General features: G+C 45.7%; 1 protein-coding gene across 2 annotated transcripts in view; it reads right to left on the bottom strand.

Annotated features, from left to right (window-relative positions):
• DNAH9 (dynein axonemal heavy chain 9) overlaps nt 1-22,394 on the bottom strand; it is a 209,550-nt gene that overhangs the window by 87,091 nt on the left and 100,065 nt on the right. For both annotated transcript variants that reach the window (XM_069798868.1, XM_069798867.1), the window contains 4 exons: nt 20,294-20,554; nt 13,940-14,365; nt 10,877-10,996; nt 820-1,008 (listed from right to left, as the gene is read on the bottom strand). In XM_069798868.1, the coding sequence (XP_069654969.1) occupies nt 820-1,008; nt 10,877-10,996; nt 13,940-14,365; nt 20,294-20,554 (996 nt within the window). The remainder of the gene's footprint in view (nt 1-819; nt 1,009-10,876; nt 10,997-13,939; nt 14,366-20,293; nt 20,555-22,394) is intronic.

Genomic DNA, 22,394 nt, shown 5'->3' with positions numbered 1-22,394 from the left:
CTAAGCACAGAGTCAGGTCATTTTTGGAACAATATTGCTGTTCTTAACTAAATTTTTGGCTTAGTATTATGAAATGCAGAATGAAGCTTTTCCTCTCTCATTCTAAGGAACTTGCTGATTTTCTCAGCTTTTTGATTTGGGCATCACTGCCCTGTTGAAATCTTATTTGAAAGCTTCTTGGCATTTCACCAGGATTTATAACATCCAGTTACTGTACTGATGTGCAAAAGCTCAGTCCTGCGGGAGACTGAGAGCTTGCATTTACTGATGTATGAGAGGACCTCTTAAAAATTAGTGAAATATTAAACAAGTTTGAAGCACAATGGTCTCCATCTGGTCCAAACAGCAAGGCGTGGGTAAACCCAGCTGAGAGGCATGGCCAGCGTGAACAGAGCTTGTGTCCAGCATGAAGAACCATATGGAGTTTTTCCAAGCCTACTAGGAAGCTGGCAGTGAGCTCTGCCTGCTCCAAGCAGTTCCTTCTCCATACTACCTCCCTCTTTCTAGGCCATCCCTGACACCTGGTTAAAACAGCACAGCATTGGTACTGGGCTCCATGTTTGGGTTGCTGCATTGGGGATTTTCCTCTGTACATGCAAGAATCGGGTGACTTGCACAGAGCAAGGACAATGCAACATCTTCCCCAGAGAGGAGTAAATCAAGTGTGGCTACGTTTTGCTCCTCAATCCAACTTAGTGGGGACACAGGGATGCCCCTTATTTGGGGGATCCCCTCACTTGTGGGATCCCCTGTGGACATCAAAATTTATGGCCATGTTAATTCCAGTAACAACAGCTTTTCAGAGAAATCAGGGCTTACTTTTAGCTGGTGCAAATATGGCTTCCAGATTCCATCCAGGAGGTCTTGACGGTATTTCTTGGTGAAGTAGCCCAGGTAGGAGACGAAGGCCGTAATCAGCAAGACGTCTCCACACAAGGTGCTCTGTTGCTGTTTGAAGTCCTTCACAGCTTCAGCCCATCTCACATTCTCAGAGGCGAGTCCCCCAACCTACAATTTCCCAAGTCAAACTGACCATTACAGTGGTTCTTTAAACAATACCTCAGGATCTGGCCATGTCCAATACCTTGTTCCTCATGTCAACTGTCACTTGCTAAAGTTTAAAACCTGGGGATGGCAATATTCAACAGTTACTTTGCTAACTGCCTTCCCATCCCATTCAGTGAAAGACTGGTCCTGCAGTCAAATCCAAGCTGTCTGCTCCACAACTCCTCTAGAATCATCAAGGGAGGATCCATCACTTCCCCAGCAGGAATTCACATAAAGGTATCTGCATAAGGATTGCTGAGGCAGCCCATCAGTTGTTAATTGCCTTATGCCACAGACGCACACATCGTTGCTCTCACACATCCTCTCTCAGAGCACTCCTCTCCAACAGCTACAACCTTCAGCTATTTCACACAATTTATTATTACCCCAGGTAGATGGGATTTTGATCACAATTCCCTTGGGTCTACTTTTTTCTTTCCCTTAAGGCTCTGTCCAGAAAACACTTCCTCATAGACATTTTTCATGAGCATCCAATGCACAAACAGTCCAACTGGGGGCTTACCAGCTTTGAAGACGGTACGACATCTCTTTGTAAAATAAGATATCTCTACATGCACGGACAATTTCCTCGACCATTGGTACTTTTCAGAGTACCATTGGTCCCTCATTCCTGATGTCTTGTGATTATAAGAGATATCCTGACCACCCACCCCTCCCTTTTATTATATATATATTTTTTTAGGAGAAAACTTTAGCTCTATTAACTGAGAAACACAGCTTGGAAATATGAATGGAATGCATCCTTCAGGTTCACAAGCCAAAAAAACCCAAAACAGTTTTAAGTTGGCCTCATGGCTTTGAGATTGAGAATGCCAAACTTTATGGTCAAATTCACAATCTCTCTCCTGTGATCAAGGTGCTCTGGAAACATCCCTGTAACGTACAGATCCCCTCTACTCACAGGCCTTTGTTCCCAGGGCCAACCAGCACTTCCTATATTTCTTCTTCAGTATACAGTCCACATGAGCTTAGGGTTATTTCTCATATTTCTCATTTTTATTAAAAATTCCCCTATATCCTTCCCTTTTGCAAACCTCCCTGAATAGGGGGTGCTGCAAATGTGACTAATATGACACTGTCTCCTTCTTCTAGGTCACTGTTAAATAGGACCAGCTCTAACACAAAGCCCTATGATAAACCTTATGAACACCTTGAATAACTCACTCCCCTAAACTGGGTTATTTTGCCATCTTAAACTGATATGCAGAAGGCAGGTCCCCAGGATGGGAAGGCCCCACCTCCAGATCCTCATTGAATTCCACCATCACAAGCTCCAAATTGACCAAGTCCTATTTCCAGCAGGATCTTGCTACCTTCTGAGGGTTAGGAGACACTTTCTGATTTCCAACACAAATTTACTCCTGGCCAGTTTAGGCCATGGGTTCTCATGCAGACACTGTCATCCAGCTCAAACACCTCTCCTTTCACCCTCATGTGTACTTCCAGATGCTTTCATAAACAGCCAGTATTTTCTAGGGACTGTGCTCTGCTTGGCTAAGCAAAAGAAGTTGATCTAGTTCCCCTCTGAAATACACAACCACAGGAACAGCTCTACTGAGCCAGACTCAAGGTCCACCTCCTTCTGCATCTTGTCTGATGACAGCAGCCATTAGCAGATGACTTGGGAAGACTATACAAATGAGTACCTGGGAATAGTTCCTGACATGATCTCCCAGCATCCCACAACTGGAGGTATAAGGACCTTCTGAAACAGAGCTTATATCTTTGTGCTTAACAGCCACTGATTATTTTTTTCCTCCATCACTGAGTCTAGGCTGCCGTGGATACCAACCAACCTTTTGGCATTTACAGCATCCTGTGGCCAGGAGATACACAGTTTAGCTACACTTTCTGTAAAAAAAAGTATATCCTTTGATGTGCTGCCTGAACTTTTCAATTGCTAAAACAGGTTTGCACAGTGGAAAAACAGCAAATAATCATGCTCGCATCACCTTCTCCATACCACTCATGATTTCAAGTCCTTGATAGCCGTTCTGCTGTCTCCTTTTGAGGTTGAAGAGCTTTAGCCTATTCAGTAATTCCTCACACAGAAGAAGCCTTTTGATTGTCCTTGCAATCTTTATCTTCACTGAATTATGTAATCTTTATTATCCAGTTTCTTTTTATTGTTACCTTCTCTGTGCCATTTTCCACTCTACTACATCCTTTGAGGTACAGCAGAGGGGGCAGAGGTACAGCTGCACATTCAAGATTTATTTAGAATGTATTTATATAGAGAGATTGTGATTTTTCTCTGGTTTGTTCTCTCTTCTTTTCCTAATAAACCCTAACATTCAATTTTGGCTTGAGTTTTGGGTTTGTTGAGGGTTTTTTGCCTCTGGGAGCACAGAGCTCACATACTCACAGAACTCTTAACTCCATCATTTCATTCCTGAATGATAATAACTAGCTCAGCATCACTTACAGGGCATGTAAAGTAAAAAATAATTTTTCCAATATACATTACTTTACATTTATCTACCTGGCATTTCATACCTCTATCACTTGGTATAATTTTTACAATTCTTTACAGTCTCCATCATTACTGTATACATATTATTGAGAAACAGTGTGACCTGCTTACACACCATCTCATCCAGGTCGTTTATGATTATTCTGATGAACACAAGAACTAACAGACACCTGCAAAAATACCTCTGATGGCCTTTCTGCCTTGATAAATCTGCCCCTTTAAATCAGTGAAAACTGCCTTCTGGGCAGTCTGTCTCCTTCCAGGAGCAGAAAGAGAGGCCAGTTTTTCTTTGCCCCATTCAACCTAAGAGCTGTCCCTAAAACTGTTCCAGCTGAGTTACTCTTTCATGAACATGAACCACCATTCTACTCACAAAGCTGTAGAGGTTTCCCCAGTGCCTTTTCCTGATCTCAGTGCATGCTGATATTCCCTTAGCCTTGCTAGAAAGCCTACACTTGATATGATTAGGACCACATCTGCCTTTCTTAGGTCTACATGATGTGTAGGGCAAAGCCTTGGCAATGTGCTCTTGGTTTAGAGTGAAACAATCTGTTATAAATCCATAATTACATGTCGGCATCTTGTTTTACTGAATTTCATCCTCTTCCTCTGGTTCCCATATCCAGACCATCCAGTTATTTCAACTACAGTCATGCTTCCTCTTTAACTGTGGGAATTCCCATTTTTGTGTTCTCAGTCTTATAGGTCTATCTTATAGCAACATTCATTGAAGTGGAGCATACAAAGGCTGGAAAATATCAGGAATCAAGCAGCATGGGATATACCTGCTCTGTTCCTCTTCTGTTCTGGACATTTGCTGGAGTCCAGCTGAAGCTGGACAGACCCTGGTCTCAGTCTGCGTATCTGTCCTTAAGTGATCCTACTTGTTGAAAAAGAAGCAAAGCACTACTTTTAAGTTATTGCTTACTTTTAAGGATCATACCTAAATTATCCTTGATCTCGACTCCAGTAACAGTGCATAGATGTCCACTTCCTCTATCTTTCCTTTGCAGTTTTTATAGATGAAGTACCTATAGGTCTTCCCTCCAGCCTCCTTGAGATCAATTCTCATACTACTCCCATAGCCTCTAACACCAAGATGTCTTTATTGATCTGATTTTCCTAATACTTGTAGAGTGTCTATATACCCCTCATTAATTTCCTGAGGTTATTTTTTATCCACTTATGTCCTAGGGGTCTTTTCTTCTCCTTTGCTTGGGTTACACACTACTTCCAGTTTTAGTATCTTAAAGAAATCCCAGGTGTCTTCCACCTCAGATACTAGAAGTCATTGGAATTCTTTTTACTTAGCAAGTAGCAAATCAAAAGCCATCTCATTTGATTACCTTTAGCTCTTTGATAATGAGGGATAGTGAACAATCATTCCCTATTCACCACCTGCATACCATTCATGATTTTATAGGCTTCTGTCACATCTATCCTCTGTACACAGTCTCTTTTCCAAAATGAAGCGTCCTAATCTATTTCCTTTCTTCACATATGGAAGTGGTTATATACTTTGTTGTAGCTTTTCTAGGTCACCTACAGCATTCTGAGATGGGGTAACCTGACTCTCTTCAGCATGCAAGACGTAGGCACCGATAGATCTGATACAACAATTGTTTAACTTCTGCTTCCTGATTTTTTCCTACCAATTACTAATATTCAATTTGCCTTTCTTCCTCCACTCGAGTACCACGCTGCTGTTTCTGAGAACTCTCTGCAACGACTCCAAGAGCTCTTCTGTGAGTGATAATAGTGCAATTAGGACCTATCAATGTAAATGCATGATTACAGTTCATTTTCCCTGCATGCATTATTTTGCATTTGTCATCACTAAATTTCATCTGCCACATTAGCACATATCCACTCACAAATATCACCCATCAGTCATCCTCCCTTTTCTGGTGCACAGATCCCTAGACACTCCCTGGTCCCTGTCCCTTGGATCCTAGAGCATCTTCCTTAGGTTATCATCTAAAGTTCACGAGATGCCAAACTAAAATTAATGCACTGTAAAAGTTAAGCTTGCCTTCAACCCCCCATTCATTTTTCAATCCAAAGCAACACTATCTGTGTTCAGTTAGGTGTATTCTTCATACAACCTCAAATGTGTTTATTTCAAAGTCTGGGAATTTATTTCTGCCCACAGTCACATAGGTGACACATCTTGGATGTCAAATAAATTGCACATCAGTAAGGGCTGTCAGGATCTATTCCTAGATCAAAGCCAGAGATGACACAGGAGACAGTGTGCATTGCACAACAGTAAGTTGGCATGCAAATAGTCACTGCAAAAGTGATCCATTTTTGACAGCAGTAGTAGCAAGCTGTGTGCTTTCTAACCAGGCCTTTAAAAACAGCTAGTGGAACTGGCACTGACATAACTTATTCTTGTCTGCATTTACAGCTGACTGTGTTCAGTGCTCCCTCAGCTATGATGCCTACTAGCAGCTCCTCACCACAGCAGCTCTGTCCTGCAGATGCACAGCACTTCAAGGAACCCAAAAGTGTCTCAATTCACGTTGTTCCCAGGCCATGGGGCGGGGAGGAGATGTGACCAACATGGCCTGGGATGCGGTGTCCCTGCTCCTCCAGCATTTCCCTCCATCTTATAGCAAGCATGCTAAGATTTCCCCTCTAAATAAAAACTCCTCTAAGTGAATGGATTCTCTATTAAACCACAATACAATTGCTGCAGCTCCTATCTCAGCCGCAGGCAGATAGCTGATTTCCCAGGGACTGAGTGCTTCACTCCTCCTCTCCCAACAAGTTTCACTGAACTCTAATAATTTCCACCAGCAGAAGTAACCCTGGCCTTGCTCAGACTTTTAAATCATCCCTGATCCTAATCATTTCTACTGTTTTCCATACGATCCACAGTAAGCAGAGACCTGTGAGACAGATGAGCCTGCGCTCATCTCCCATGTGAAATGAGAGACAGAGTTTCTGGATTTAGTCTGGATGACTTTGCCCATCAGTGGCTAACGCTGCCTGCAGGTCCCGAGGCTTAATTGACTCCAGGAGCAGGACGGCACATGCCTGCAGTTGTCTATGCAACGCGTTTCTGGCTGTGTTGCAAAAAGTTCCATGCAAGTGGGAAGTTGGAGCCCTCAGCGTGGCAGCAAGAGATTAAACCCTTCCAGCAAACTAGTCACCACTCCAAGCCTCAGGCTGGAAAGCTGAATGTGACAGTCCCTCCATCTACACTCCAGTCCCAAGACAACAGCCATGGAGGGTCTCTGCGGGAAGCATTGTCCAGGTGGCTCATGCACTACTAAGGGGGCTGCTATGTCTTTACACCTTTTCCAATGTTTTTCTGGCACAGTTGGGTAGGGTTAAGAGGGCTGGGAGTGAGGGAGCAGCAGAAAGATAATTTATGACCCTACTTGCAGCATTAGGAGATCTCCAAGCATCACTCAAATCTCTTTCCAAATCTTTGCATTTGGAGATGTGGCAGCAGCAGACACTGAATGGGACAGATATCTAGTTTTCTTCCCTTGTTTGCTGTTGCATTCTTTTTTAGACTGCACATTGTTTGGAGCAACAGGAGACTCTCAACAGCGTTTTGTGTGTTTGTGTGTACATGTGTATATTCATCTCTCAGCAAGCCATAGACAAAACCAGAATGCAAACAATCCCACTCAATCCTTCATTGCTTTATAAAAGCCCAGGGTTGACACTGGCTTCCCCAAGCTCTCAGCCTCTTATCTGTTATCAATTCCTGTGAGCATCAGGCTGAAAAATTTACCCAGCACAAGTGCGGCACATGATGTTTACCAGCTAGAGATCAATAAAAACCACACCGCTTTTTTCTAGCAGAATCCAGGGCATTGCCCAGCACCCATCTTCCTCACCACTGCAACGACTGTGTCAGTCGTATGATGCTTCAGTTTTGTGTGATCCTAGATGCAGGAATAGAGATTTGCTTCCACGTGTCTCTGCTTTTTCTCTAATGATGAAAGGAAAGGGTGTTTCAACCTGGGAGAGAACGCGTCCTGGCAGCAGACAGGAGGTAGAAGGCAACAACATTGGCAGACTACGGAGAAAACAATGTTTAGCCTGTCTCATCTATGCACATAGATAGGCGTAGCTTGGGGAAGCTGTCCATGCTTTCAAACACAGAGCAAAACCGCTTTCCAGCCTCCCTGGACATCACCTTTGAGAGCACAGGAGGACATATCTAATCATGGTCCCCACTATGGTAATGCACGCTATTTGAGCAGATGTCCAAATTCAATCTAAATGAAAATGGCTTATAAACCTCAGCAAGGACTGGCAGGGCTGAAAAATAACAGACATATTCAAAGTAGAAAACCTATACCTGCATGATGTCCTTTACCTACCCCCAAAAAAATCAAACCACCCTCCTCCACCCAGTTCTCTTGATGCATACGCCAGGCTGCACACTAATGCATCCTCCTTTTTACTTTTACCATTTTCAGTTTGCTTCAATGAGAGACTTGAAACCCAGTCACCTAAAGATTCTCATTTTAAGTATATATAAGAGAGGGAAATAACTAGAGGAGTGGCCAATGTCACCCACTGGTGACTGGACAGAGCCACGCATGGTTTCTCCCATTCGCACAACACCAAATAAGAGCAGAGTGGGAAAAGCAGTTTGTGTATAACCACTTTCTAACTGCTTTAATGGTTTCAGGATTTCAAAGTTTGCTGCTGTGGTTCTCCTGAAGCCTGGACAGGGAAAGATTTCTTTCCAAAACCAGTCACCAGTGCATCCAAAGCATTTCAAGAGGAAAGAAACAGCGAGGCTTTGAAGTCAAGGCAGCTAAAATGCTATACAAAATAAATCATCAAGACTGTGCCTAAACAATGAAAAACATGCTAAGGTATTATAACAGTTAAGGATATAGTCCAGTACCTGGGCTCAGACAAGGACGTGAACAAGTACTGCTTTTAAGCAGGTGCTGACCCTGAGCCTGTGAGCAGTCCCAGTGAATGAGTAAGGTAAAGAACATGCTTAAAAGCAAATATATTCCTGTTGCTTCACTGAGATTATACTGCCTGTGACACAAACTCAGTGCTGTCAGGCCATGGACTAATGCATACAACATTGTAAAAAATGCAACTGCAACCAAAGTTTTTCTCAAACTTGATTCCTATGCCTTATCTTGATTTCAGAATCAAAATACTTTCTTTTAAAGGAAGTTATTAAACTTGAAAAATCACGTAGGAACATACATCACAGGTGACAATCTATCTTGTTAAAATATTTGCTCGTTTTGTTTTACAAGAACATTTTGTTAATATAGCTATGCAAAAAAAACCTGAACAAACCCAAATTCCACAATTTTTCCTTATCACAATATCACAGTTGTACCTGAATGAAGATTCACATTTTAAGCCAATAATTCACATGCTAAGCATGCACCTTTAAGAAATCATGTTCTGTTTGTTACAGTGGTACTAATTGAGGTGAAATTAAGCTGTATTCAGTGTAAAGCATACACTTACACGTATACTTATATGAAAAGAACTAATTCCATCATTTTTATGTTTCTTTTTCATGAAACATTTTCTTCTTGTATTTTGTGTTTACTGACTCCTATGTAAGCCACAATCTACCCCCACATCACATGTTAAACAGGATTTTGTTAGGCTGTGGAAAGACACAGGGAAATACTCATCCTGCAAAATCTCCCCAGAAACATAAATGGTTCTTTCAAATGAAAAAGCTACTTTCCTGTCTTAATTAAAGGTTTTGGAAGCATTCAGTGAGATTTAACCTGAAGAACATGAAAGCATAAAAATCTTGCGGTGGTTGCATAAGAGAGATCTAAATCAGTATAAGAAGGGACTTCTCTGCTGTTTGTCTTTGACCCCTTGTATCTGAATATATCACAGTCCTGACCGCATTTGCCTGCAAAGTGGTGCTGCACTCCTGTTTTCCAAAGGACGCATGCAAAGATTAAAGATGAAAGGTTTTTTTAGAAGTTTCCCAGTACCTAAGCATGCAGCAGGTAGACCATGCAGTTCTCAGGAGCAATTCGATGCCCCACTAAGTGCAGCCTTTTTCATGTGCCCATGAAAACCCACCTGAAATATAAACAGCTCTGAAAAAATCCACGCTAAAGCAATTTGCTGAAGGTCACCTAAGAAGGTTCGAGAGTAGGAAATGGAGAAAAATACAGAATTGAGCACAACTCTTCATGTCACAAGCAAAAAGTTTAACCATTTGGCTATCTTTTCCTTCTCTGTGACATCTCTGCTGCTCCTGGGAGGAAGGGCAGCACAGCAGCTTTTCTGTCAGTGCTGCTACAAGACCAGGCTGTGTGGTCACAAGGAAGGGGCCATGTATTTCAGTGAGTTTTGTCAGGTCTCAGGCAGGAGCCATGTGCCGAGCTGCGCACACATCCCACACCCAAAACAGGGCTGAACAGGCACTTTATGCACCAAAAGCTGCAGCAGAAGCAATGTGGGAGTGCACTGCCTAAGTCTGTACTCAGAGAAATCCAAACCGCTACCTGCATCTTCCCTGCAGCCAGAGTCAGATGTTTTAAAAGCATAAACCAATCTGGGCTCTCCACCAAGACAACTATCACTGCTGCCTTCGTGTGCTAGAGGGTGAGCTCAAGTCAGCAGAGCCAGCTGCCAGGACCAGCCCCAACCCCACTGCCTGCCAGGGCAGAGCTCAAGCACAGGACAGTCTCCTGCAGCCCTCTTTCCTTGCTTGGAGGAAGAACTGGCTTGCTCCAAGCTAATAGCCAGTGCAGAAGCCAAAAAAACAAAGTTTTAAGGGCAATTGCAGCATATGATGTGAGTTGGGGCTCCAGCTTATAGGACAGTGTGAACAGAAGACATTATCTCTCAGTCTCTTATCTGTGAAGCAGTGACAAGGGCATTGCCCCCGCAGAGGACTAGGAAGCTGCATATTTTGAAGATACAACAGACTGTGATGCATACCGATGGACTGATAACAGGGACATGTACTGCTTTTCTAGAGCTTTTCACTATTAACTTTTTGTCATTTCAAAACTTGCAAAGCTACTGGCATAGTCCCGCCTTTGTTTTTACGATATGATTTTTGAGTCATATAATTTTGGCCTATCAGTACTTGATCATACATTTAAGTAACAAAAAGGAGATGAGAGCAGTAAAGAGAGCATAGCCAGTCTCTAAATATAAGCAGTGCCTACCCCGATGTATGAAAACAGCCAATGCAAAATCATTTTCATTACTGAAACTTGCTGCAGTGCAGGAAATGTATTCCAAAAAAATTAGAGGATGTAATGTACTGTGTGCACATGGTTCGCATCTCAGCAGCACCTGATACCTCCCATTCATGCCATCAGAGTTGCATCTGCTGACACTCACCAGTCGATTTGCAAGAGCGATGGTACAAGCTGTAGCTTCAGCTTCTTGCTGACATTTGAGTTTGTCTGAAGTGGCCTTCTCAAACTTGGCTGTGAGCTTTCCCAGGTTCTCATTGAGGCGCTGCACAGGAAAAAAAAAAGAAGAAAATAACAGCACATTTTTAAGGAAAACCCTTCTCCAGAGATGATTCACCCTGCGAGCAGGGCTGGCCCAGCTCCACCACAACTCACACTGCCCAGGTTGGCACCCAGGATGCAGCCCCTACGCAGTACTGCGGCATCAGGAGCCAGTGCGGAGCAGCGATGTGCTGTGCTATTTTACATGCTTGTAACTCACATCCTTGGCACAGGGCAGAGGCAAAGAACACAGAAAATTAATTTGTTTGGGGGTCTGCCCTGGTGTGAATTTAAACTGGGAAAGGGGGTCCTTAGGGCCAAGTACCAATGACCGGTGCTATGGCTGAGAAATAAGCAGGGCAGCTAAGAAAGCAGAATTTTGTATTTCCTGATGCTGCAGCCCTCTTGGTCTCAGTCCAGTCCCTGAGGGTCTGCTGATTCACCGAGTTGTGCTCAAATCCCCAAGGGGCTCCTAAAGCAGCTGGAGCTATGCTTGAACAATCTCCAAGCCATACCTCCCGCACCCTGTTTCTAGAAGGGAATACAACAAACAAGTCAATAAAATTGTTTTTCTCCTAAAGCTGCCTGAGCATGTGCCATGGGACACTCCTGCAGAGGAGCCCAACCAGCACTAGGTGGGATGATCCCACATGCAGGTCAGCTGCAAAGTGCTTGGGGCTGAGAAGGGGCAGAAAGACCACCTGGAGGAAAAGGAAAAGAGCACTTTGCTTGGACAGAGCTGTTCACACTCTGGTCTAAAACAAATCAACGGCTCCCACAGGCACTTGGAGCACTTCACTCCTGATAAGAGAAGTAGAAGTAATAATTGATTTTATCTGCACCCATTGCAAACTGCTTAAGGCTAAACTGCTTGTAAATCACTTTAATGCTGAGCTACACACTAGAAACAAACCTGAAAATGAAAAAGGATTATATTAGGGATATATGCAGCTCTCCTGGATACTGGAAAACACAAAGCAGTCTCTGCTTGACCTGCTTTGGAATACTAACACAAAAAGTTTCTGTCTCTGCATGCATATGACTGTATGTGCATACATATGCTCATATATATATAATCCCATTATACAGCACGATCTGATAAATGAGTATCTATGAGCTATGAAGAACAGATCCTGTAGTACCCCACCAGACACACTCTACAGTAACACACAAATTTTTCTGTGTGCAACTGTGAGTATACATCTTTCTTTTACATCTACCCTCCCCAGATTCGTAGCAATCATATTTCCCAGGCAGACAAAGGAGAGGGAAAGGTACTTAGTGATTTTGACAATCAGAATAGTCTCATTTATTACTGAAAATGGGTATGTGACAGCTCGGGGCCTGGTTGTGAGCAGGTATTAATCAGCCTCACATCAGTGAAGGTATCCAAGATATCCCAGCTTCATAAGCAAGGATATAACTCCACATCCACCCCCATGCTGAGCAGTGTATCTCTACCTATCTGCAGAGCGGAAAACTCACCTAAACCAGTCAGTTTTGTAAGTGTATGCCAGTGGAGTACCAGTAATCTCCCCAAAGACTGCCATTTTCTTTAACAAAATCTCACTTCTTTTAAAAAAAAAAGAAAGAAAAAATAAAAGCTCAGGCATTAAAAGCTTTGGAAACAAGAAGCATAAAGGGATGAAAAAAATTCCCCAGCACCATATTTCACATCTGAGATGGGAGGATTAGAGGCTAAAGACCTCTAAATCCATCCCTACTTCAGGTGCTGTACCCACCCTTCTCTCATCTGCAGCAGGAAGCGGCTGCTGGAGAGCTCTGGAGATTTTTTTTATATTTTTAGTTAAGAAGTGTAGTAAGCATTATAAGAATAATAAGCCCTAGGAGGCATCAAGAGAGTTATGTATTTCTAACATGAAGATGTGCTGTTGGAAGAGATGAATACTCAGATGAGCTCAGCTGGAGGGACTGTGCTGCCCCTCTCCAGGTGCACATCTCAAAATCACATATTTAAAGACAAAACTGTCAGCCTGGCTGCCAACACACCTTGACTATTAACGGCAATTTTGCACAAACTGTGGTGTCAGTACAAAAGCACAGCCACAGAGGATCAGAGCCACGGCCACTCATGAAGAGGAATCCCACATTCCCAGCACCTTAAAAAAAAGGCAGGTTTGGGAGTGCAAGCATCAGGAGGGACCTGGAGAACAGCAAGTGATGGGATGCTGTGCTGCCATCTGAGGGACGGGCTGGTGGGGTCCACCTGAGCTGCTTTCCACACTTTGCTATTAGCAGCTATTGGCCAGGGAGGGAGTGGGGGAGAAAAGCAGTATGTCTTTTAACACAGAGACAATTTTGCAAAGGAAAAGGAGAAAGGCTAGAAGCTACTCTCTGTAGAAATGCACTCCTAATCACAGTGTAATTTCTTCTATTCAGTGATCTTTTTAATTTCTTTTAAGTAGCAAAAATCTAAATAAGGATAATGCATAAGATATGCTGACAGGGAGCCGTGCCATGACAAATTATTAGGCTCCTACTAGAGCAGTCGTCATCCTTCAAAACATGCCCATCGCCAGGGACTCAGCGTGGGGAGCCAGCCCAGCTCTGTGCTACCAGCACTCTGAATCAGCCTCCAGTTCCTCTTCCCTGCCTCTGTGCAGCATACCAGGAACATACTGGTTTGAGATAATGAGTTTTCTGAGAACCCATGAGTCGAGGTAAATTACATTTTAAAAATTAGGTAGGAATAATAAGAATTAATAATTAGCCTTCCTCCTAAGCTGTAAGCAAGGCTGGAGAAGAACAGATGAAATGTAGAAAGCAGCAATAAAAGGGATAGAAAAGACTACAATCTACCCAATCTTTGGATTCCCACCCCTCCATTAAAAATACATGAGTGCAGAAAAGCAACTTTCTCCAAAGCTGAGGATTTCTCCCAAGCAGTGACTAGCGTGATGGGTCCCACCAAAGGATAAGCACTTACGGCAATTTTGGCCTTGATGCTGGCCAGCTTTTCCTGGGCAGCCGCCAGCTCTGCGTTGGCTTTGCTCAGAGCCTGCCGCTTCGGCTCCACATCGCAGTACACCTCGTGGAAACGCACGATGTTTACCACCCAGGAGCAGAGGCCGGCCGCAGCGTAGGACTTGGTGGTCACAAATTCGGGTCTAAACTTGGGATCTTGTAAGTAGGGCTGAAGGGCTTTGAGGCAGTTCTCGTGGATGTTCTCCTTGTCAAACTTGATCAAGGAGTCCAGGAAGCCATCCACCCTGGCCATGGCAGTTTTTGCTGCTTTCCAGCTCCTGTCCTTGGGAATCTTTCCTCCTGGGGCCATCAGCACCATCACGGCCGCAGTGACATTGCTGACGGCTGAAGGCGGCGACCCAAAGGACCTCAGCTCTGTCAGATTCTTCTGAAAAGGGGAAAACAAGGTTGTTAGACAAAAATGAATGGGCTTTCTTTTTACTTTTCCACTAATAGAGTCGGGCTCCCAAGCTATCAATCTGATAAATTAGGTTTCTCTTGGCCTGAACATCACTGCCTTTAAATCACTGCTATGCATGTTTACAGCACATGTGCTCAACTCCCTGCATCCAGCTCCTTATATCCCACCCAGGGCCAGCACAGCACAGTGTTCCTCCCCAGACTCCCATGCTTTCCCTGCTGCCAGCCCTGCTGCCTGGGGGAGCAGGAGGTTTTCCGCCCTCTCAAAAGATCAGGATAAGGAAAAAGGAAACCTTTCCAAATAATAACCTCTATAAATAGCCTCCAGCCCCTCTAAAACTGCCTTGCAGATCTTCCCTTCGTGTTCAACTACTCCCTGTGCCAGACACCCATGCGTTAAGGTCTTGTTTGAATTACTTGCTGCACCCGTGTTTCCACGGGGCCATCATCCAGCCCAAACTTAGGCACTTTAAGCAAGCACCTTCAGCAGGAGAGCAGTCACTGGGGTGAACAGGCAGTCCCCCACAAGAATCAGCTCATCTCTGGGCACACCCTTGTCCAAGGGGGAGTTCCCACCTCCTCCATTACCAACACAGGTGGTTTTGGCGAGACCCTAATATTAAGTGGGATGAATCTTAACCTAAGCAAAAAAAGCTGAATTGTGGAAAAAGCATGCATTTCCTAACACACTTGCAACAACGCAGTGCTGAGGGTTTGATCTGCTGACACCTAAAATCCTCTCACGACACACATGCAAGTTAGCTTTTGCATAGGAAAAAACAGTGTAGGTAAATCAGCTGCTCTCAGATGACACGCTGTTGTCAAAACAAGGATAAGGGCTGTTTTAACACCACTTTGAGAAAAATCTATGAACTTCTCTCAGTTCCTGTTTCTATCAGTTTTGAATAGCTCTTAATGTATATTCTCTGCTATCTTGCTTCTATCAGTTTCTGTCTTTGGAAGCAATGTGGGATAGTCTGATACTTTTGAGCACCCATTTTTTGGATAAAGGCACCTGCTATGAACCTATTCCTAAATGTGTCTTTGCTTGTTTTTAGCTTTTGTTAATGATCAAGCTGACAGAGACAGGCCTTTGGGAGCTGTGTGCATTTCCAGCATAAAACGTCTCTAATTAAAATGCTCAATGACATGGAGCCAACCGTGAGCACAGACGAGTACCCCAATGTGCCCTCCTCCACCGCAAGCACCCTGCGCAGCTTGTACTACATGGCCTCTCCCCAGCCCTGTGTGTGCAGGGTGCTGGTGCTCGGGGGGGCTGGGAGGCCTCTGGCAAAACAGCCTGTGTTTAATAGCCTGCATCTCAGTGGAAATGGGATGCTGAGCTGGTACCATTGCTTTTTCCTTGGGAGGTGAGCCCTTCCATGACATGACAGGAACGGTGACACTACTACCCTGAATGGGAGGGAGGATGATGCTGTCCCAGCCAGATTGAGGAAGATCTCAGCAGCATGGGGTGGCCACTTTCCTTCCTTACTGCGAGAGTCTCTGGCATCACTGGAAGAGGGTAAGCCAGGTCCATGGTGAGTGCCAAGCTGATGAACTTGGGTACCAAGCAAAAGGAGCTCTGCCCTTTTCCCTGATGGCATCAATTGGTTGCATTTTAACAAATCATTCTGAATTCTCCTGCACACCAGAGTATACCTGGGATGGAAACCAGTCAGGACACTGCCACGTGCCTCAGGAACACCAGCCACTATGGCATCCTCAAATGCCTCTGGACCATCTCCAGGGGATATCCCTTGTAGGTAATTGCATGGGAATTTCATTTCTTTTGATACTGTCACTGTGTTCTGTTCACTGTAACCTGTGCAGAGACTGAGCAGCACTGGCCAAGCACCATCCTCCTTTCCAAGGGGCCACAGACTGCCCAGCCGTCTCCGCAGGACAGCTGCTGCCTCCTCTTGGAAAGTGTTTTGTGCCAAGCAGAGATCCACTGGCAGGGGAAGGCAGTCCCAGATTCCGTGTGCCATGATCTTCCTGTTCCCACTCCCCACAAAAAGATGAGGATGCTGAAACATCAGACCCGCTGAGACTCATGTCCTGCAGTCCTTAGGGCCCAGGGGATGCGGCTGCTGAGAAAGAGGCCAGGTGCACTCACAGGGTGAGCAGACAAACTGCACTGTAAGAGGCAAAAATGGCATTTTTGTCTCTAAACCCTGTTTTTCTGAGTTTTCAAACTCACAATCAGGTCTGGGTTTGCATTTTTTACTTTGCAGGTATTCTGTGCTGGGTCTATCATAACCCACATCATTCATCATCGTCTGTATAATAATTACCTTTTTACATATATAAATATATGTGATTATCTCTTTTTTTCTATGTAATTATCGCTTTTTAACAAACACCTTAAATAGCCTCTCAATTTGCCGCGGGCACTCGCACTGCCACCAAATCCTGCACAAGGCATTAACAATAAAGCAGGGAACAAGTGGCTGCAGCAGCTTTCCCCAGTGTGGCCACTACCCAGCTGAAGCTGGGCTGAGCCAGGCTGTGACTGATCACACACTGATCAGGTGAAGTATTTTCAGTTTTGCTGGAATAATTTGAGTACCAAAAAAAATAACATGCACTTGTTACTCATAACTACCATTGCTTGGGAAGTGTCTCATGAAGAGCAGCCGCTCTGATGACAGTAATGAATGATGAACAGCAACTTTGGTTTAATGGGCCTATGGCATTCTTTACTGAACACAAGACTGCTTTGCAGCCAGTGGCAAGGGAGGAGGGGATGGGAAACCATCCGGCTGGAAACTTGTGGGGCTGTGCAAGCAAGCACACAGCGACATGGCAGTGCCTCCAGCAGCGGCGTGCCCCCCATTGCTCGAGTCACCTGCCACGCAGCCCTGGGGAATTCAAATGAGCTGCTGCTGCTGCAGATGCCCATGTCAGAGGTTAACACCTTGCTAACTGCTACCCCTGCTCTGCTTTGCCCTGATGGCTTCATCCCTCTGGGAGCGATGGGTCTACCCATGGCTGCCTAATGCTCCTCTGCTCCACTTGCGCTTCTCTGTGCCTCTCTCCTTCCCTCCTCCAGCTGCAAACCTCATGAGGGATCTCTGGCCTGCCAGGAAAGGCTGATCCCTTGAGTTAGTGCCCTGTTAATCATGGAACTGACGAAAAGCCTCCCTGGCCCATTCTCTTGCATAGACCTCAGATCGCCCCCATGTAATGCCACAGACAGCCTGGGTGCCAGTCCAGTTCCCACACAGCAATGGCAGAGGCACATGGCTTTAGAGCAGCTGTCCCATCCAGGTGAGTCAGGCAAACTCATCCCACCAAGGGCAGCCAGCTGTCTGCTGACAAGCCTCACTCATCCTTCACCTGGAATTAATGTAAAAGCACCCCCTGTTGCTTCCTTCTCCATGCAGCCTATCTGCAAAAGATACAAGTCCAAATGGACACGGCTGCTCTTCTTTCAAACTAGCAGGTGACACCAGCACAGAAATGTCCATGTATCCACATACTTACTGACCTCCTTGGTAGCTGACTATATATATTTATTACTGCATTCTACTCAGCAGCTTTTCTCACTGTTTTCCCTATTAATGTTGCATATAACAGTGCTGTCCAAATAAGATGGCTTAGATAATTGGGGAGAAACTATATATACACACATAAATACTGCTGATTATTCATGTCAGCAAGCAGGTCAAGCTCTCTGATGCATTTCTGATCAGAAGGTAAGAGAGATCATGCCTTCCAGTGCTCTGCTATTGCTGCTTTACAGGTCCCTAGAGAAAATCCCAGCATCTCCCTAATCTTTGCCTAATGAGATATTCCGCAACTCCAGCATGAAACAAAAACTAATGAAGAGACAAATATTTTCCCTTTGTACAGTCCTTTCCCTTCCAGGAACAAGAGACAAAGCAACACATCTCTGCAGCAAAGCCACGTTTCCTGAAAGCTAATCAAACAGAAAACCCATTCCTGATGACTCAGAGTTGCTTTCCTCTCCCTCAACAGGGCTATGATTGAGCCACGGTTTGAGGCATGATTGAGCCATGCCTTGCTGTGATTGTGGGAATAACTCTGATTTTCTAGCTGCACCTGGTGCATGGCCACTGCTCTGCCCTGGGTGAAGCCAGAGGTTGCTGCTCCAGGATGCTGTGTGAACTGCAGACCAAGATAAATTTTAGGTATGTGTCTCTAGGGCACATCTCAAAGTGCCAGGCTCCAAATGGGAACTCCTGGAGTGTCACTGGAAGAAAAACTTTCCAAGGTACCAAAAGCCTTTCCTAAACCATTTAGTGTCCTGCAGTCAGAGCAGTCCTTATCTCCAGGTCATACATTTCCCCAGTCACATCTTCCTTCCGAGTCACCTTGTCTGCAGCAACATATGGCTCTACCAAGAGGTCACCCCACATTCGGTACCCAACTACCCATCATCCACAACAGTGTACTGCTTGGCCTACAGACCCTTGTGAAGAACAGGTCCTCTCCCCACCCAAGAAGCCCTGGTACTGGATAAGCCTAAACATGGAATGAGACTTCTGTGCCATCACTTATTGTGTCAAACCAAAAGCCACCCTATGAGTGCACCTGTGGAGCCAAGCTGTATGTATCAGATGTTGAGCATCACACTCAACAAGGCCTGAGGAACGTTTTGGACAAAGAGAGGACAAGGCAAATTCCACCCCAATACAGCTGGAGAAGATCAGTCCAAACCCTCAGGCCACCACATTTTGTCCCTACAACAGCAGGGAACTCACGAGGGAAAGACGCCCAGAGGAGCCCAAGAAGTCACCAACTCTCCCCATTGCACCTCTGGATCTCTGATCTTTCTTCCCCCACCTTGTCTTCCCCCTTGGCCAAGCAAGGCATTTGCTGTGGGCTGCAGGAAGACACTTGCCCCACTGTGCCACAAACTCAGAGGGGGATGTGAGCTTTCCCATTACAGACCCCTTTCCAAAGCAGGAGATGGGTTAAGTGGGAACTCAGAGGACGCCCATGCTCGCTGCCAGCTGCAGCCACAAACTGCCAGCCCCACACCCACCAACACAGGTCTATGGGGCTCACACAAGATCTGTCCATGCAACGTTCTCAGCACCAGCTATACTGCTGGGAAGAAAGGTTCACAGTGTAGCTGGGAGTAAAATCTGCCTTGTCGGTGTTTTGGAGTGTTCTCAGCTTCCGCTGTGCTGATTGTGCACTTGCACAGGAATACCCCAAGCAAACAGCATCAATACTGTCTCTCACTGAAATAAAGGGGTGTTCGGGTTTCACCCCACCTGTCCTGCAACACCTCCTGCACTTCTGCTGTGACTAGCTAAAGGCACAGTCTTCCTTGCCACAGGACGCTCAGGACAGCTGACAGTCATCCTGAGAGCACTGGCAGCCTCTCCTGTCTCCCCTCTTACATTTTCATTCCCCACAGCTCAAGGGTAACAACCTCAGAAAAGTTTGGAGCAAGATCTGGCCTGTGCCCCTGCTCTGGAGCCCAGCCCTCCATCCTGCGTGTCCTCCTCCATGCTAGCAGACAGGTCTGAGCCAGAGGCAGTGCCCAGAGAGCAAGACAGAGGTACAGAAATGGTGATCCTTCTGAGACACTCTTCCCTAGGTCCTGAAGGAGAGTGACAGTAAGGTGACCTCCCCTTCCTTGTGGGGCAGGATGAGCGGTGGAGCCAGCCAACAGTGGAGAAGAGATGCAAATGAAGCACCCACCTCCAGTTCCTCCTGTTCTCCATGGCCATGAGTAAAGGATAACTTGGTGCAGCCTTGTGGCTGCTCCAAGTTACGCCAGGGACCAAGTATACACCAGCTGGGAAGAAGCCGGAGGAGGGTCAATACAATGCCCAAGATCTTGGGCCATCAGATGACACTGCCCCCCACAATGCAGAAGGGAGATACTGGATTCCCATAGAAGTCTTCACCCTACCTTGTTGAGGGTGTTCAGAGCAGCCTGGGCAGCTGCCAGGGCAGGCTCAGCTTTGGCCAGGTCCTCCTCGCAGTCCTTCTGTTTCTGCTCAACCTCCTGGGTGATAAGTGCCACTTTCTGCTCCTCCTCATCAGCAATTGCCTTTTCCCTGCTCACTTTCTCTGTCTCCACCCCCACCACCTGGATCAGCTTGTCAGCATCATCATTCTTCTGCTTCAGCTCTACTTCTTGGGCTGCCAGCTTGGCCTTCAGCTCATCCACCTAGAGGGAAGAAACACATGTGGGAGCATGGACAGTCACCAATCTGTTCTCTGCCCTGCCCAGCAGCACAGACTCACACTCGAGTGGGGCTGAGCTGTACCCAAAAGCATGGAGGGCCTGTGTGTAAAGCAAGCAATGTCCTGGCAGCACAGAAAAGCAGTATATCTAGCTGTTAACAGGATACTGCTGCTCTCCTTTGCTCATGGTTGCTTGGGTCACAACTAGAGAGCCCATGTGCATGATCCACACACCAGAGCAGCCAGCTAGCAGTGAGGAACCCAGCAGGGGAGAATCCAGCACCAGCAGGATGAGCTGCTAAGGAGGTTGTCCCACCCTTGCTCACTGCCTCTGCTTGGAAACTGGACAGACGTGCCAGGGCAACACAAACATTGCTTTGAGCAGGATCCAATGGGAAGTAGGTGGAAGCTTTCATTTCAGGTATTCTTGGGATTATTTTTGTACAACCCAGGAGCCTCACCACGGACCAGGCATTTGCAGGAAGCTTGTCTCATTATAAAGCCAAATACATCCAGCTTTGATCATGAAATCTGATATTACATCACATCACTGGTAAAGGAGGCATGCATGTGCTGCGCATGTGTGTTTTGCGGTGGAGATGAGATGTGCTACAATTCAGCTACACCTTCTTTCACTTCTCAACCTTGACACCAGCAGAACAGAGCACATGGTATTTTGCCACGTGCAGGTTTTGAGGAGGACCTGTGCACCAGGAACCAGCACTCCCCGAACCGCCTGCTCACCCAGGTGCACCCTGCCACTCACCCACCCCTCCATCCCGTGCCCCACGCACACAAGGCAGAGGCAACACCCCATCAGTTCCCTTGCAACCATCAGGTCCTACGGCTTTGTGGTGGGAGGGGCATTTTTCACAGCAGAAACATTACAGCTGGGATCTGCTGACAGGTACAGCCCTTGTCAGAGGTCCAAGGCTCAAGGGGCTTTAAAATGTGATGTCAAATGAGCTTGAGAATGGTTCTCCCATCTAGCCGGTAGCCAAGAGGCATGGCAGTGGTGGCAGCTCCTCACACACTGCTCCACCGAGCATCTGCTCACACCCAGCAAGGTAGGAGCCCTCTCCAGCAACAGGCTGAAGCATTTGCATGGTGGGGGAGCTCACAATGGCTCTCACTTGAAGACAGAAAGTCTCTTTCTAAAAGCACCCGTTTCAATGAATTTACACAGGCTCTGCGCTGACCATGGAGTTTTTCACTGTCCTGCCATCAGGCTCATAAAGGACTGCTTAGAGCTCCTGGGGTACGTCTTTACCTATATAAAAATACTTACTAGAAGGGAAATCAGGCACTTGCTTTTGTTGATAATTCCATTTTTATACCAGAAGAGAGAGCACATTTTGCAATCTTATAAACTGAAGCCATTGACGTTTGGCATCAGCTTCAAGTGGAGAGTGGTTTCTTAGGAGTCTCTTTGTGCACTTCATCCATTGTCATCCCCTGCTGCCTGGCGCTACAATGCTGTTTTCACCAGGACAAAGACACGACTGTAAATCCAAACGACTCTGGCTCACAGGAGCACATAATCCCTTCAGTCGGCAAACTCAGCAGCAGCTTCTTGTTCGGCTCCACGTCTTCAGGGATTGCAGGAAATTGAAGTGGGAGACTTCACTGATGGCAGATATGGCTCGTGACCTTCTGCCCCAAAATCAGTAATCATGTGCTGGATACACATACAAATGGGAGCTTTAGGGGTTTACACAGCCATGACAAAACAAGCAAGGGATTAAAACCCACTAGCACTCAACAGTGCTACAAAATGAGCAGATGTAAACTCAGCCCCCAGCGCAGCCTGTGAGAACAGAAAA

The sequence above is a fragment of the Haliaeetus albicilla genome, chromosome 12 (genome assembly GCF_947461875.1).
Source record: "Haliaeetus albicilla chromosome 12, bHalAlb1.1, whole genome shotgun sequence".
Lineage (NCBI taxonomy): Eukaryota > Metazoa > Chordata > Aves > Accipitriformes > Accipitridae > Haliaeetus > Haliaeetus albicilla.
Note: the sequence above shows the minus strand (reverse complement) of the source record. Positions and strands in the feature narration are given on the sequence as shown.